This window comes from Xiphophorus maculatus, chromosome 16, assembly GCF_002775205.1.
Source record: "Xiphophorus maculatus strain JP 163 A chromosome 16, X_maculatus-5.0-male, whole genome shotgun sequence".
Lineage (NCBI taxonomy): Eukaryota > Metazoa > Chordata > Actinopteri > Cyprinodontiformes > Poeciliidae > Xiphophorus > Xiphophorus maculatus.
The window spans coordinates 20,615,398-20,632,144 of NC_036458.1; the positions used below are offsets into that span (position 1 = coordinate 20,615,398).

Here is a 16,747-nt window from a genome sequence, read left to right on the forward strand (position 1 = left end):
AACTCAATTCAATACACATAAAAAGCCCCCGCAAACAAACAGAATTTGTTATTAAATTCATATGTAAAACATTAATTAATTCTTCATCATTTTAAGCCAGAGTTGCTAACATTCCTATGGTGGAAATGTTGATTATTTTATTGATTTTTTTACAGGCTGTATTTAGCTCCATTTTCCCATCAACTCTAACCGGCTTTGCTGTTGTTGATGAAAGGAAGCATGATGCTGCCATTTCCCTGACAGAAGGTGGTGGATGTGTGGACATTTTCCTCAGTGGCAGATGAATGGAAATCGGCAACTGGCTGCACTGGATTTAATTTAGGGGTATCGGAGTAAAATATTATTTTCAGATTTAGATTTTTCTGTTCTACTTCCAGATTATGCTGATTTATGCTGACCTTTCACACAAAAACCCACTAAAATAAATTTAAATTTGAAGTTCTAACATGTAAAAATCTGGAGAAAAGAAAAAGAGAGAAAGGACTGAATAAATGTGCAAAGAACTCACTGTATGCCATTACACTTTTACACCTAGATTATTTTTTTCCCGTGCGCATGTGTGTGTAAATGCCTAAACGGACGCATAAATACAAAAGGAGAGTTTGAATGGAGCGTTTAAAAATGCCAGGATTTCCTGAGCAGGGCGAGCGCTCCCAACCTGCCACGGAGGATAACGTGGGTGTAGCGAAGTGAGGTTGAATGAAACATTGTTCCATCTTATTGTGAGGCTTTTCCTTTCCTGTACCAGCCCCGGCATCAGTGAGGAGCGCACAACCAAAGCACGAAGTTGCCCAGTCACTCTTCAGCTTGTGTTTGTTTATGTTTTCCTAAACCTTATAGAATTTTCTATTCCCACCTTTAGTCAAACTTTTCCCTCCTTGCAAAATATCCACCGCTATGAAAACACTCGGGTAATTCCTTAAAGAACTGATAGTTTCAGTTCCTTTCAACCCGTTAAGAGACCTTCGCCTAACGCTGGTTGCATTTTCGAGCAGGCACGTAGATGCCAGCCTAAAGAGAGTCGGCTCACCTCGTCTGGCGGAGAGGGATGGGTAACGAGATGCAGAGGAAAGGGTCAAAGGTGTTGCTCTGTTTCAGGCAGTGGGGACACGTCAGGGAAGATCTGAGGAAAAGAAAGAACAGCAACAACAAAAACAAAAACACAACTTTATTCGATTTCTGAACCGACACACGCAAAGAAACTTCTACTGGTTTAGGAGTTGAACCGTGAACGCGGCGAAAATGAAGCCGTTGTTCCGCCGCGACGCCTTGATCTGATAGTGAGAAAGGAAAACGATGAGTGATGCAACTGGTGATGAATCACAGAGGCAATGGATGTGAACGGAGGGGGTGGTGGTGGGTGGAGGGGGGTAGGAATTAGTACAAGCTGCCCCCCTGGGGGGGTGAAGAAGAGGGGTAGGGGGGTACCAGAAAAGGTTTCCATCTTGTTGCATCACTTTCTGTGAGAAGTGAAGGCAACTTTCCCTCTTTACATCTGAACGCACAGAAATGAATGAAAGCGCCAGAAATAACCTGTTAAATGATTTATGACAGTCGGGTAGTAATTTCAAGCCGTACAATAAAGTGTTAAGACTTTTTGGACATGAAATAAAGAAAGCACATTGTTTCCACATTTTGTTATGTTACAACCACAAACATTCAATGTTTTTTTGTTTTTTTTTTAATCTGGATTTTATGTAACAGATTAACACAAACTAAGTGGCCTAAAATGAATGGAGACGTAGCGCAGCGTCTTAAAGGCACGTGAACACAGTCTACCTTTATGCAAACAAAAAAAAAGACAAAATTGACTTCTCATTTTTATAACAGAAAATATCAACGTGGGCGACATGGCGTCAATCATTGTCATGAATTTTTGGCCTAACGCAAAGTCATGCAAAGTGTTAGACTCCTGGGTTAGCACATGTAGAAGCAACTTTTACAGTCTGTCACCACCAGCTTTACACATATTTAAGGTGAAATTAAGGGTTGTCTTCATGTTTGAGTCGTTGGAAAATGTACCTCCAAACCCCAATAAATACTTTGAACTTTGTAACAACACACAACGTGAAAATATTTAAGGGTTTTGACCACTTTTACGAGGCACCATATATTTTTTTTTTCCATTTTTTTCTCCGAAGAGTTTTTGCGGCGCTAGTGGCTCGTATTTTTTCAACAGTAGGAAAGGAGGGTGAGGAGAGGGGGGAAGACATGCGGTAAAGGTCGTCGGGACCGGGAGTCGAACACGCGTCGTCCGCGTCGAGGACTAAGGCCTCCAAACGTGGGGCGTGCTAACCCCCTGCGCCACCACAGCACGCCCCGTCGAGGCACCATATTTAATCAGAACCCCCATATATGAAGCTGTTGCTGAGCCGTACAGCTGCTGCGTCCTAGGTGCACAAAGGAGTGTGATAGGAGATCCTTCCTCCCAGCTGTTTGACTCTATTACCATCACTGATCCCAACAAAATCAATAAGTGTTTATCCTGCTAAACACTTATTTAGCAGGATTTGCATAGTGTTTACTCATTTTTAAAAACACTCCTGGTGCTATTTGCATTTCTCTGTTTCTCATTTTTCACATATTGTAAATAGTCTTTTGTTGTAATACAATACATGTCCATTTAAAAAAATATCCTACTCAGTTGCACATTCCTTGGACTGAAGTATAATATTTTAGATTATGCTATAATTTTGCCTTTACTCCACAGCATATTATTATTCCTAACTTGTTTTTTTTTAAGATATTTTGATATATAATACAGCTCTGGAAAAATGAAGAGACCACTTAAACTGATCAATTTCTCTCCTTTGACCTTTCATAGGCACATGTTTGAGTAAAATGAACATTGTTCTTTATTCTATGAACTTCTGACAACATGTCTCCAAAATTCCAAGCAAAGATTTAGTATTTATTTGCAGAAAATGAGAAATGGACAAAATAATGGAAAAGATGCAGAGCGTTCAGACCTCAAATAATGCAAAGAAAACAAGTTCATATTCATTTAGAAACAACAATACTACTGTTTTCATTTGGGAAGAGTTCAGAAATCAATATTTGGTGTAATAACCCTGAGGAATATATACAGTATAGACAGTATATATACAGTATATATATATATATCCCTTTTATTATAGCATAGCATTAGCATAATTCTTTAGATTTGCTTGTTTCTTTGTTGCTGTTACACTTGAATTTCCCCAAAGTGGGACAATAAGGGATATTTCTATTACTTTCTCTGTATTTGTTCTTCTACTTGTTTGTTTAATTGGAAAAAGAAGTTTGTGACTCCTCAGGGCTACAATATGACTGAAAGTGGAACGACTGTGGGACTGGGACGTCTGCTCACACGGTCCGACTCCATATATTTCGCCTCTATGGTCGGACTGAAAGCAGGAGCCCCAGTCACCCGTTTGGGAAGTGATATATCAATGGAATCAACAAGGGAGTGATGCATTTCCTCTGCTCCTGCATTTCACTTCCTAGACTAGGATCATGGGTGGTATAAATCTGGAGCTGTGGGGTGATGTAATGCACGGCCCACCATGCTGTACATAAAGTGAGGACAGGTGTGGAATGACCCGGCAGCAATAAAACACAGAGTGCAATTAATGTACGTTGGGAGAATTGAGACTACAATAAAAATGTTTTTGACATCACAGTGAAAGACAGAAACTCATTTTGTTTAGAGAGCTGGTAGAAGCTTCTTTGCAGGACATTTGTTATAAAAAAAAAATAGAGTAGGTTTGCAACATTTTCATGCAACTGTTATATATACATATATAGAAACATGCTCTCTATCCAGTCGAGCAACTTCTTCTAACTTCTAAAATGAGGCTCAAAGAGAGCCATTGTCCTTTTATGCTCCAACTGTTAGCTCTGAAGAGAGCCTTGCAGCTCTCAAAAGAATTTCTTTCAAGTGAGGAAAAGAGTCGGCTCTATTTCCAGTCATCTGTGAGGTTTTTAATTGCTGGACAAGCAGTGAAATACTTGATTGCCTGTGAGGACTTCCTCCTGTACGTCCAGACAAAAGCATCCTTCAGAAAACTGGCGCCGGCTTCAGGAACAGATTTTTTCAGTTCTTTCAATGTTCCAGCTCATCATTCGAATTTTGTTTTTAACTATTTAAAGAAACTTTCTTCTTAGACGGCGTCATCCGCTATTGCTTCCATAAACAGTGCTTCGACAGTGTCTTCACGTCTTTCTTCTGCGCATGCGGGTCGCTTTGGGGTCATCAACCGCTCACACTGACGTCTGATTGTGGTCGCATTTAATTACTGGTATCAAAAAAAATGAACGTAAAGTTAACTCTGTGAAACTGTCTAATCCAATTTAGGCGCTCTTTTTCTATCGCAGTTCTGGGACTAAAGGTATTTTAAAAGTATTAAAACTTCTGAAAGACCCATAAACACTTAGAAAATGTTAGATTGTCAATCAATGCCATAATATTTTCATTGCTCAGTCATCTATTCACCCAAACTTATGTTTCCAGACTATATTGGAACATTGTAGCATAGCATTAGCATTAGCATTGTTCTTCAGATTTGCTTGTTTCTTCAGCAACAGGTCGCACTGGACTTTTTTTTTGTCCGTCATTGTGACTGACGGTGTCAAAAAAGAAAAAGTCATGTAATAGTTTTACCCGGCGATTTGTAAACGACGATGACACGGGCTATTCAGTCGCATTTACTTTTTATGTGGCTTAATTAATATTCAACAGGATGAGCAGAGAATCAAACTTTTTCTCCGCTGTGACAGAAAAAATAAGTAAAAAATAAAACACTGACTGCATCTCCCACAGTTACATATGAACAATGTAGTTAAATGGCTCCGCTTAGTTTAGATCAGACATAAAAAAAAGCTGACCTGGATCGAGGCCATAGACATTGTGTAATTTACTGCTATTGTTTTTAAAGACTATCATTTGAGTAAGCAGCCCTATTTCGCTTTTTGTTTAGCATATTTTAGCATTTTGCTGCTTGTTGCACCCGCAGGTTGAGTCAGCTGCACATCTTCTACCATGAGTGATTAAAAGGATTCTGGTTTTCCTTCAAACTGAAGCATAATTACCTCCAAAATAAATCCTTATCCTCAAAAATGTGCAAAAATTCTGTTTTAAACATGTGGCGCCAATATGCCATTGTTAATGTCAAAAATTCATCTTTTATACTGATTTAGAGGTCATGAGACTGATTTGTCATTGTAAGACTGATTGGTTTACAATCCAAAATGCAGTTTAATGTATAATATCTTCACTACACATGACTTTAAAGTGATACGTACCAGTTAACGTAAGGACGATCATCGTCACGTCTCTGTTTACATCCAGTTCGTCGTCCACAGCTCCGTTTATTGTTACCTCGGTGTCGCCGGACACGAACTCTACTTAGAACAAGTAAGGTTTGACTTTGGAAAAATTTGCTAGCCTGCCATGGTGTTTACAAAATGGCAGCTGCTCCGGCAAATCCTTTGCCTCTTGTGGTGTCATCAACCAAAATACTCATAAAGAAGGATTAACAGATTTGCGGTTTTTAGAGAGCTTTCGAAAATCTCGGCGTCTTTCTCAGATGTGTTTTTTGTTGAGTGTACATTTATAGTAAAAATCTACAGAATCAGATAGTTTATTAAATAATTCAACAGTCTATCCCTCGTCTTATTTTGCAATAGCAAAGAGAGCTTCATGCCTTTGTGGATCTTTACACAACGTAAATAACTTGATCAAATGTTTTTCTCCTTCTGACAGACGTACAGGGGGAGCAGATTGGGAGGAGGTAAATAAAGCTCTATTCAAGCAAACCCAGCTGACAAGGGCTCTGAGTGGATCTAACCCTCTTGGCAGAGTAGTACGGCTGCCCCACGGATGTCTTATTTTCGCCAGGAAACAGTTAGGGTAACGGCCCTCCATGCATACAAATCTCACTCAGACTCCACTGAAACATAGATGTGCCCTGTCCAGCTCTAAAACACCAAAAGAGAGAGGAGAAGACAAAAAAAAGAAAAAAGAAAAGCGCCAACAGATGAGGTGATATTCCAGCGATGCTTTAATGGAGTAAGCGTGCCAAGGTTGAGAGGTTCGCGTCCCCCCCGTCTGAGACGCAGCCATGCTGAAGAGACTGCGGGCGCGACGCTTTGCAGTGGCACAGATTTGAACTCGGCGGCACAACGCTCCGTTTACACATATTCATTCACTTATTTCATCAACGGGAGTGAAAAGAAAGGTCTTTATTTGCTTCGGTAATTTGTGCTCAAGACATGAACTGAAGAAAAATACTCACGGCCTACAAACGAGGTAAATAAATACAACCTATTTGTGAGAAGCACAGCAATATTTGACTGATTTGAAGAAAACGGCGGAGGGCGTTTCAGGGAAATGTGCCACCAGAGTAAGACGAGACGCACTAAAGCCGCGGCGTGTCTGTAATCTCAAACACTTGGCTGCCCATCGCCTGGCTTCAGCGCAGTGAGCACCGCTTGACTGACACTTTCATATGACTGTGTACATTTTACAAAGCTCAAATATGTTGAGTCGACCAGCTAAATGAAAGATTTCCATCTTTAAAACATGTCTTAAGATTCGCCATTAAAAGGGTAAAGAAGATTACATGTAGAGTGCCTTGCGAAAGTAATCACATCACATAGCCCCTGAAATGTTTCACCACCATGTTTCACCATGGGGTTGCTGCATTCAGGGTGATGTGGAGTGTTAGGATGCATTCACACCAGCACTGTTTAGTCCACTTTAATTGAAATGTAGTTTGTTTGCCGAGAAAGTCTGGTTCGCTTGGGGAGGTGTGAATGTGCAATCGAACGCTGATGCAGACCAAAAAAGTGTACTCTGGTCCAGGGGCGGAGCGTCAGGGGGGGCGGCGGGCCGCCGGCCCGGGCCTACAGGGGGCCGGATGGGAGGCAGACTTTAGGGATCCAACCTTAATCATGTCTGATGAGAGAAGGCAGGCCCTCTCCTGTTGAGTATGGAGTATGTAGGATTATACAGAACGGAGCCAGTAGGTTATATAGTAGGCTGCCCCAGTCATTGTTGACTCATGGTTGCTAAAAACTTTACAAGACCGACTGATTTTAGTGACATAGTGGGTGTAAAATATTGAATAAAATGTTGTGCTACATGACCGGCTTTATTTTCACTCTTACATTTAACTTTATGACACGCACAATTACAAGTGGATCGCCATATTGTCTCCAAGTGTATTCTGGGTAAAGCTCGTCACCAGCCGTCCACCATCATCAGTCACTTGGCAACAGATGGCAAACTAGCTTGAGCATTTTTATGGATTAAGTTAACATGAGTGGAGCGCCGTGGAGCGGCAAAGTGAAAAGGATGGAAAAAAGCCAAAAACTGGACGCATGTTTTGTTCCTCGTCTTGGAGATGAACCGGACTTTTCTGTTAGCAGCGATTCAGACCCGCCAAAACTGGCAGCCCAGCGAAGAAGCCGGACTGGTTACAGGTAGCAACTCTGACATTATTCACAAAGTGTGAGTTAACTGTAGACTGATTGTAAACTGTATCAGTCCAGCCGCCGAGCTTACATCCCCTTTTCTCTTTGTCGGTTGTACAGCGGTGATGTCAGGGACTGAAGGCTGAGTTGTAGTCACGCTCAACAGTTCGGGTTGAGCGTTTTTGAGCCAAGAGAGCAGAATGGCGTTTATAGTTAAAGTTTACATTGGATCCGCCTGGAAAAGCATCTTCCAGATCGTCCAGTTTGTGTGAATGGCGGCGCGCGTGATCCGCGGCGAGTTACAAAGATCCAGAGGTGCACGAGGTGCTGCAACACGCGCCTCAGCGTACCAGCTTCAACGCGCCCTGCTGCATGGTGGTTCAACGAGTCAACCAGGCTTCAGGCTCTAAGTTGAAATTGATAAAGTGTCAAAATGATCCGAACCCATCCGTGGTTCTGAACTGATTTGAATTTGTGTTGTTTCATCATTAGTGACCAGCAGCCTGATATTTCTGTTGTTCTCTTGGTTTGTTGTACTTCATGTCAGATGGACTCCAGAACGACACAGTCTCTCTCTGTGGTGGTGAAACTTGTAAGCTCCGCTGTTGCGGGCATGTCTATGTTGTAAAGTTAAATTATCATGAGCTTTATTATTTGGGTATAAAGGGCCCGGTCATTTGCCCCGCCCCCCGGCCCGACGCTGACTTGTTTCGCTAGCACTCTGGTCCATCTACAAACCTGTTCTCAGTTTGGTTGAAGGCTCGAAAGGCATATGTGAATGTCAAGCGGACCAGAGACCAGAAACAGACAATAGAGCAGGGCATTCTGGGTAAATACAAGCAGAAAACGTGGGAGAAATGGCTTGTCTTCTTTTGCCAACAACGACAGAGAAATCCTACAGCCGCTAGAATCTGACGCTACTCCACTTTTTACATTTTATAAAAAACTAAGGTGATTTCATGTCTTCTTCAGAGGTTTCCGAGTTGTTTCTTTCAGTGGTTCTTGGTGCAGCGACACCACAGGTGAGGAGGGGAACAGGTTTCAAAGGTTTGGATCGTTTCACACAGTCCAGTGAAAGCGAATCTCACCAGCAAAAAATGTCACAATTTTGGTCCTCAATCAAACCGAGTCTACCGGACTACCAGGCATGAAAACAACCCGAGTTTAGGCCAGTACTTTGACCATGTCATTCAAACACATGGATATGCTTAGGTCTGAATCGTCCATTGTAGCATAAGTCTATTTCATGTTGGCCTAATAGGTTAATTTGGTCTAATTTACCCAGAGCACTCCACATGTTCACTGTGCCCCATACTAGATCAAGGGGTATAAATACCCCTTGATTCCCTATTTTCTGTGTTGACAGAAAATATTTGCATTTTATAACAGAAAAATCAACACATTTCACTAAATAAATCGTAAATCTAAAGAAAAATGTAAAAATCCCATACGACCTGGTCCATATTATGACGGCATAAAACAAATTAAGATGAAATACCGCTTGGCTCCTCTAGCTTTGCCTGTGATTTGACATGCTTGGGCATGTTTAATGGCTGCGATGACTCTACACTGGACAAACTGGGCTATTACAGGAATAAATCTCCAGTCCGTCAACTCCAGACATTGCCTCACGCTGGACACTGCATGGAGAAGCGTTACACAAGCGGAGGGAAGGGGGACACAAGTCAAGAAGTGTTTGATCCAAGTCGATTCCTGGTGATGACTGGTATTTATTTTCACCCAGCTCGATACATGTTGTCTACAGGTTTTTATTGTTTTGCTGTTGTATTCTTAAAACAGACTCTGACTCTCTCTGCTCCACCTCACCCACTCTCCTTGGCTGGGACAGCGTTTGAGTGGGAGCCGGGAGGCGCAGATTTTGCCTGCAAGCCTGCTAATTGTGCTCGTTGCTGTGTAAGACACACCCCGACGTGTCAGCGCTGAAACATTTGACAGCGGGGTTGGCAATTAAGAGCCGCGCTCCAACAGATGTATTACTGGTAGTCACACGGAGCTGTCAATTTCCCGAGGAATTAGCAGATGGAAGGCGGCGCAGACAAGCAGGGATATTAGCTGCTCTGCGTAGAAGGGCTGCAAACCTTTGTCAGATCAGATCCAACGTTGTCGCAATTGGTCAGCTTCTTGAACGGTTTAGTGGATAAACTGTTCAGCGGGATGAGTTGTCAGCAATAGAAGGTGAATCTAAGAAAGATGTCACCTACAGCACCTCTCAAAGGGCTGTGTGAGGTTTTTGAGGTGTAAAAAAAAAATGTGACTGCTTAGAACATTTTCTACTTTTTTATTTGGCATATCGAGCATGCAACTGAAAAACAAAAACGCATCTGAAATAACCTGGTTGCGTAAGTGTGCACATCACCCTGAGACACATAATTTTCTGAAGCAAATTTTGATTCGATTTCAGCATAACGTGTTTCTGGGTACATAACAGTTGTAATTTATGGAGAATCTAATGAAGTTGAAGTGAAGTTCAGCTGTCTTTATTGGACGGTTCAACATTTTTGATTTTATTAAAACCCTAATGATGAAAACCCAGTTGAGATCAAGATCTCTTTCACAAGTGTGACCAAGAAAGGCGTCAGCACACGTCATGATAACAAGAAAACAGAAATAACAAAAATAGACAAAGAATTATGGAAATGACAACAAGTTGTTGTACAATAATATCACTGTACAAAAGTGTCAGTCAGGAGATGAGTGTAAAAAAAAGCATCATCCACATAAGGTGGTATACACACATGGGTTAATCCGCTAATAGCGGAGCTGATTTTTTATTTAGCGCTTCAGCTAACTTGGAAAACATGTAGCTTAGCTTTCCCTAAAGTAATGTTTCCGCATAAATTCTAAAGCGCTAGTTTACCATCGTCGTTTAGTTAAATTAGCTCAACAACTATAAAACTAAAACCATGAGTGAAGGGTCTGTTCTCTCAGAGCTTGCTTGGGCCTGAACCCATTTGGGTTCCCTGTGTAAGATTCTGGCTGGGAGGGCGTGTGCTTAAGGTGTGCCTTTGCCGATACCTTTTTCAGACAAATATCCCTTCATTTTCAAGACAGTAATTCAGTCACTGAACTATGATTTAAAATAGATTATACCAGAAAATATTAAATGAACTAAAATAGAAGGAAAATTGTCCCTCTGTAACAGATTGACACCGGTAGATAAGCTGTGCAAAGATTTGGTAAAGATAACATGGAAAAATGTTAATAACATACACTTTGAATGTACATAAGGACTTGGCTTGCCAAATGGTTAATCAGTGTCTTCCTATAAGAACCTTCCTATACAGGAGGAATTGTACAAGGAGCCCCCAATGCCCAAGGCCCCAATGCGAAGACGAGGAGACAACCAGACATTTGTTCTGGGGATGCTCATTTGCACAAAAGGTATGGACTTTAATGTTGCCTTGGCTACAGGATTTGTGAAAGGAGGATTTATCCTATGGATTGATTGCTTATGGACTAATGAAAGATGACTGGGAGAAAAATGACTTCCTCTGGCGGATAAGTCATTAATTGCATAAAAGATGCTATTTGGGGAGCAAGAAACATTTTAGTACCGTATTTTTCGGACTATAAGGCGCACCGGATTATAAGACGCAGTATCAGTGAACGGATCTATTTTCATATACAAGACGCACCGGATTATAAGGCGCATAAAGCGAAACAAAATACGGTAGTCGGATAGGTCAGACTTTATTGAAGTCATTAACAATAACTGTCAATATTACACAAAAAAGTACACACACTTTTTCAATCATTCATCTTCTACGAATCCATCAAATTCCTCGTCTTCGGTGTCGGAATTTAACAGTCGGGCGATAGCGGCATCAAGCAAGCCCGGATCCCTCTCTTCATCATCCGATTCAGTCTCATTGCTGTTGCTTGGCTGTTCATTGATGATTCCGGCCTTCATGAAAGCTCGGACGACAGTTGAGAAGAGGTTCGCCACCCCAAAACAAGACTGTCTAGACAGCATAGAAAGCTGACTCCACGAGGTTCTGACCAGCAGCAATTATGCTTCGACAATCAAGGGGAGTGGCTTCGTCGCTTACCAAAATCGTAATAAAACATACGATACACTGTTCATATATAAGGCGTGTTGCCGATTTTTTTTGCAAATATAGGGATTTTTTGTGTGCCTTCCAAAAAATAGGGTATTTAAAAGTTGATGAAGTAACAGTAAGAAAAAGTGTTGTTGCTTTAGTTAAAGATTATATTTTCACACGTTTTGGGCAAAAAAGGCAAAGATAAAATATTAATACGGAAAAAACCAGCCATACATTTGCAAATGATAAATGTGTTGATGTAAAGGGAAAATATATACTGTATGTATATATTTGCCTTTGTGTTATTTGTAATATTGAAAAAATGTAAATTTTTGTTACAAAAATTTTTTTGTTTTATTTGTAAAGAATGAATAAATCCTTGAAAAGTTGAAGAGCTGAAAATTGAATTGCATTGCAGGAAGTGTTGCGTCATTGACACATGGTCAGTAGCAATTTAGCAATAGCTTCCATTAAATACCGTGTTGGTGTAGCTTGTTAGCAGAACTAATGTTTGTGTTTAGTGCGTTAGGGTTAGCACAGCTAACTGTTTAGCTAGCGGCACCCACCACTGTGCATATTGTGTGGTCAGTGATGTGGCGATAATAAATGTTTTTTACATGATGAACTTGAAGGGTACACAGCTCAACCAAACATGTGAAATGTCTGAACCCGTCTCTGCACAAAAATCTCTTAACAACGAATCTTTTACCAGGCAGAGTGGGTAAAATCTGGCCAAGTAAAGATGTGGAAAGCCAATAAACTCCTAGTGAAGAATAAACGCTGACATTAAATAGAAGGTGTTTCATCTAAATACGAGTTAACGTTGTGCAACTTGGATTTTTCTTATTTTTATTTGTTTACCAGTGAAATTGTACAGAATATATGCCATCTGAAACTTGGACTTTGATGTTTTTCTATACATGGGGTGTGTAGACTTTTGCATGTGATCCAATAATAAAACTGAAAAGAAAGTGAACGTTCTAGAACAAACATTCAGACAAAAGCTCAAAAATCCCCATCCTACAGATGCAGACAGTGTCTAATAATAACTGCTTTATTTTTATCTCCCAGGTCTCTGACTAATGGAAGCCATCAGGACCTCCAGCTGTGTGCTGATAACTTTACTGGTTTACAGCTAAATGCATTTGTGATTACGAGAGATGATTACAGAAAATCTCCCCATGAAATGAATTACAGTGGCATTAACAGACTATTATAAAAACATTAAAAAAAAAAAAAACTTGGCCACTGGCACTGTTAAGTATGCTAATTATTTCAGCACAAGTAAAGGCACTCTAGAGAATTACTGGCATGAATACAATTCTTCTCGCCTAGGAGTCACATGACTCACATTACTCCACTTTGTCACCTTGTAGTTTTGTAGTTTGGGTCATTTTAATACGCAGATAAATCGGACGTAGCGGTTTGGAGTGGAGTTGGATGCTAGAATCTACTGTGTGTCAGGTACTGACCCGGGGGGCGTTTCTTATCCTCTTTGACAACCATTGATTCTTATTTCGTAGAGAGATGATGCGTGTTTCCATCCATTTTGGGAACCAACCATGTGTCATCAACAGGGGGGCGTTACACAACCTGGAAGAAAAGCCTAGGAGCAAGATGGCGGACGCCATGAATGTGTCTGTGGCTCCTGTTTGCTGCAATCCAGGCCTGGCAGCATTGAGAGGCATTGAGAGGCATTGCCCGCCCACAGAGTCAGCTGTGCCCCCCCTGGACTGGAAGCTGTTTGTTGTTTCTTACCTTAGAATGGCCAACTCTCTGTTATTCCTATATCAATTTGATACAGTAGGGGCTTCTGTCACTTTTTTCAGCAGTTAAAACTGTTTAATCCGTTGTTAACACGTCGTAACCTGTTTATCCGAGCCGCCTTTAAACCCAACATGAGCGCTACGACGCTGGCGCCGGGTTTACACCTGTGCGGCAGCAAAGGAGACCTGCTGCTGCTGCGCAGAGCTGCTCAGGTGTGTGTTAGAATCATGGCAGCAAACCAGCAAAATGCAAAGAACTTGGCACAGTTTTTCCTCCAAACTGACTGACTGAGTTGAGTAATGATGTTGGATGCAGGTAATGTTAGCTAAATGATGACACGCTAATACCAATACAGCACCTTAAGCTTGTTACAAGTAGCCTATAGGCTACTGATGATGTTTATGTTCAAAAGTGGGTAGTACTTGTTAAATTCACTTCAGTAACTTTTTTGGATAAAAGGTACTTACTATATATGAGTAGTTTTACTGCACTCTACCTTTTTCTTTTACTTGAGTGATATTATTACTGCTATGTAGATTCTGTTGTGTGTTCGAGCATCACCGAACAAAATCTCACTATGTTTAGAAACATAATGAATCACCAGAAATTGTCTCTACCTAAGCTAATAACTTAAACAAAAAGTATAAAGTACTAACCACACTTAGTATTTTAAACCTCAGTGTGAACCTTGCCTGTGTACAGTAGCTTTATAAGATATGACTTTTGAGTTGACATTTAGACAATCTGAAAAACACAACAGCACCAAATATCAAAAACATAACTCTCAATACAAATAATAGGTTAGTATGTTGGGGGAGTCGGGGACTTCGCTGACATTTTGGTTCGGGCACAATAAAAGACGCCTCTCTCTGAGCTGGTTAAATGCAGAGCACACAAATCTTCTACGAGAAAATCAAACACATGATGTACAAAACAACCGAGCCACTCTTGGACAATTAAAAAAAAAAATCCATCAACAAGTGCCTCACACCACCACGCTCATCATGGGGGAAATCACCGGGTAGCCGTAAGAGCCCCGCTGTTCCTCTGTTGCTGTGTCGCAGGATTTATTCGAAGCAGATGTGATTGTGGAGTGGAGGACAAAACTCACTTGTACTGAGCCTGGAAGTGCTCCTGGACGAAGCTGTGCTGGGCCCTGGGCTGCTGGGACGGGATCGGGTCGGTACACGGCACCTCGTCAGCTCCACCGGGACCCTGCGGCACAAGGGGAGGTCACCGTGAACACAGCGGCGTGTGCGTGTCCTCTCAAAGTATTGCGACGTAGCTCTTAAAATAATGTCACCTGATAAGTTAGAGAAGTGTGAGAAGCAGTTTGAGGTCGGGAAGCTTTTATTTTAGCAATAAATTCACGTTCAGAGGAGACAGAGAGGACTGACCTCACACAACTTTAACCCCCACAAACCCTCCTCCTGTCTGTTGTCTTTTATCTGTACAACTACAGCAGAGAGGCTGGCCTTAGATGGAGATAAAAGAAGAGTAGAAAAAAGCAGACTGATTACTGAAAGACTTGCAAGGTCACCAAACGAGTGTGGGAAAGGGTACTGTACACAGAGAGGGACAGACAATAGCCCAGTGATTACAAGGTTTTCCTCATAACCATACTAAGAGTAAAGTTTCTATAGAATCTCGCAAAAGTATTTACCAGTTTACAACAACAAAATCTCATTCATATCAAGTTTATTTGTAAAGCAGCGAGGCATTTCAAAGTGCTTTGCACCATAAACACTCAACACAGTAAAAAAACATCACATTTTGTCAAATATCATCATCAAAATGGTCAAGAAAATAAAAATTATGATCAATGTTCCAGTGATTACGAGTCAAGGGCAGCTCCTAAAGTCGGGGTTTATCCTCGACAGCTTGTTCCAGATTCGTGGTGCATAGAAGCTGAATGCTGCTTCTCCATGTTTGGTTCTGGTTCTGGGGATGCAGAGCAGAACCAGAAGACCTGAGAGGTTCTGGAAGGTTGATACAACAGCAGCAGATCTTTAATGTATTTTTTTTTTTTTGGTGCTAAGCCATTCAGTGATTTATAAACTAGCAGTGTTTTAGAGTCTATTGTTTGAACTCCAGGGAGCCAGTGTAGGGACTTTAAAACTGGTGTTATGTGCTCTATCCTCCTGGTTTTAGTCAGAACTCCAGCAGCAGCTTTCTGGATCAGCTGCAGCTGGAGGATTAATTTGTTGGACAGACATGTGAAGACGCTGTTGCAATAATCGATGGGACTAAAGATAAATGCATGGATGAGTTTCTCTAGATCTTGTTGATACTTTAGTCCTCTAATCCCGGAGATGTTCTTCAGGTGACAGAAGGCCGACTTTGTGACTGTCTTTATGTGTCTCTGAAAGTTCTAGTCTGAGTCCATCACTACATCCAGGTTTTGGGCCTGATCGCTGGTTTTTCTCTGTAATAACTGAAGCTGCGTGATGATTCTAGATCGTTCCTCTTTACGTCCAAAGATAATAACTTCAGTTTTGTTTCTGTTCAGCTGGAGAAAGTTATGCCACATCCATACATTTATCTCTCTTAGCATTTATTCAGGGCTTTGATGGGTTCAGAGTCACCTGTAATGTAGAGCTGTATATCATCTGCATAACCTTATTACTTATTATAACTTGAGCTAGAGGGGGCGTGTACCTGTGGATGTTAAATGGGAGGGAGTCCAGAATCAAACCTTGGGGTACCCTGCGTATGATTTTGGTCTGCTCTGAAGAGAAGCAGACCCAATGTCCTTGGGATTATTTGTGACCAATTGTGAAAATATTTATAACCATTTTTACATATAAAAAATGGTACTGTGTGTTGTTCTGCCACACCACATTTCAATAAAATACATGAAACTTTGTGGTTGTAACCTCAACAAACAACAACAAAAATTTAACTATGAACAGTTTTTGCAAGGATTTGTACCGTATTTTCCGCACTATAAGGCGCACCACATTATAAGGCGCATCTTCAATGAATGGCCTATTTTAAAACTTTTTTCATATATAAGGAGCCCCGCATTATAAGGCGCATAGAATAGACGATACATTAGAGGCTACATTACGTTATGCATCCATTAGATGGAACTGCGCTAAAGGGAATGTCAACAAAACAGTCAGATAGGTCAGTCAAACTTTATTAATAGATTACAAACCAGCTTCTGAAAACTCCGTTCATTCCCAAAATGAATAAACAGCTGTTGCTTCCTCCACTTCTGCACCTTTGATTCGTTCATGTTAAATTCTCTCGCTGCTGCTCTATTCCCGTGTTCTACTGATTGACTGATCGCCTTGAGCTTAAGCTCTGCGTCGTAAGCGTGTCTCTTAATAGGAGCCATTTTGGGGTCTTTACACAAAACCCAGCATGCACCTCGCGCTTCTTCTTCTACGGGGGAAAATGAAGTCGGCGGCTGCTTACCGTAGTTGCGAGACCTGTTGTGGCTCAATATTGGTCCA

The 16,747-nt window shown here is 41.2% G+C and overlaps 1 protein-coding gene across 2 annotated transcripts in view; it reads right to left on the reverse strand.

Annotated features, from left to right (window-relative positions):
- Positions 1 to 16,747, reverse strand: part of LOC102235173 (ubiquitin carboxyl-terminal hydrolase 43-like) — a 79,018-nt gene that overhangs the window by 30,208 nt on the left and 32,063 nt on the right. For both annotated transcript variants that reach the window (XM_023348487.1, XM_023348488.1), the window contains 2 exons: positions 14,398 to 14,501; positions 1,031 to 1,123 (listed from right to left, as the gene is read on the reverse strand). In XM_023348487.1, coding sequence (XP_023204255.1) covers positions 1,031 to 1,123; positions 14,398 to 14,501 — 197 coding nt within the window. The remainder of the gene's footprint in view (positions 1 to 1,030; positions 1,124 to 14,397; positions 14,502 to 16,747) is intronic.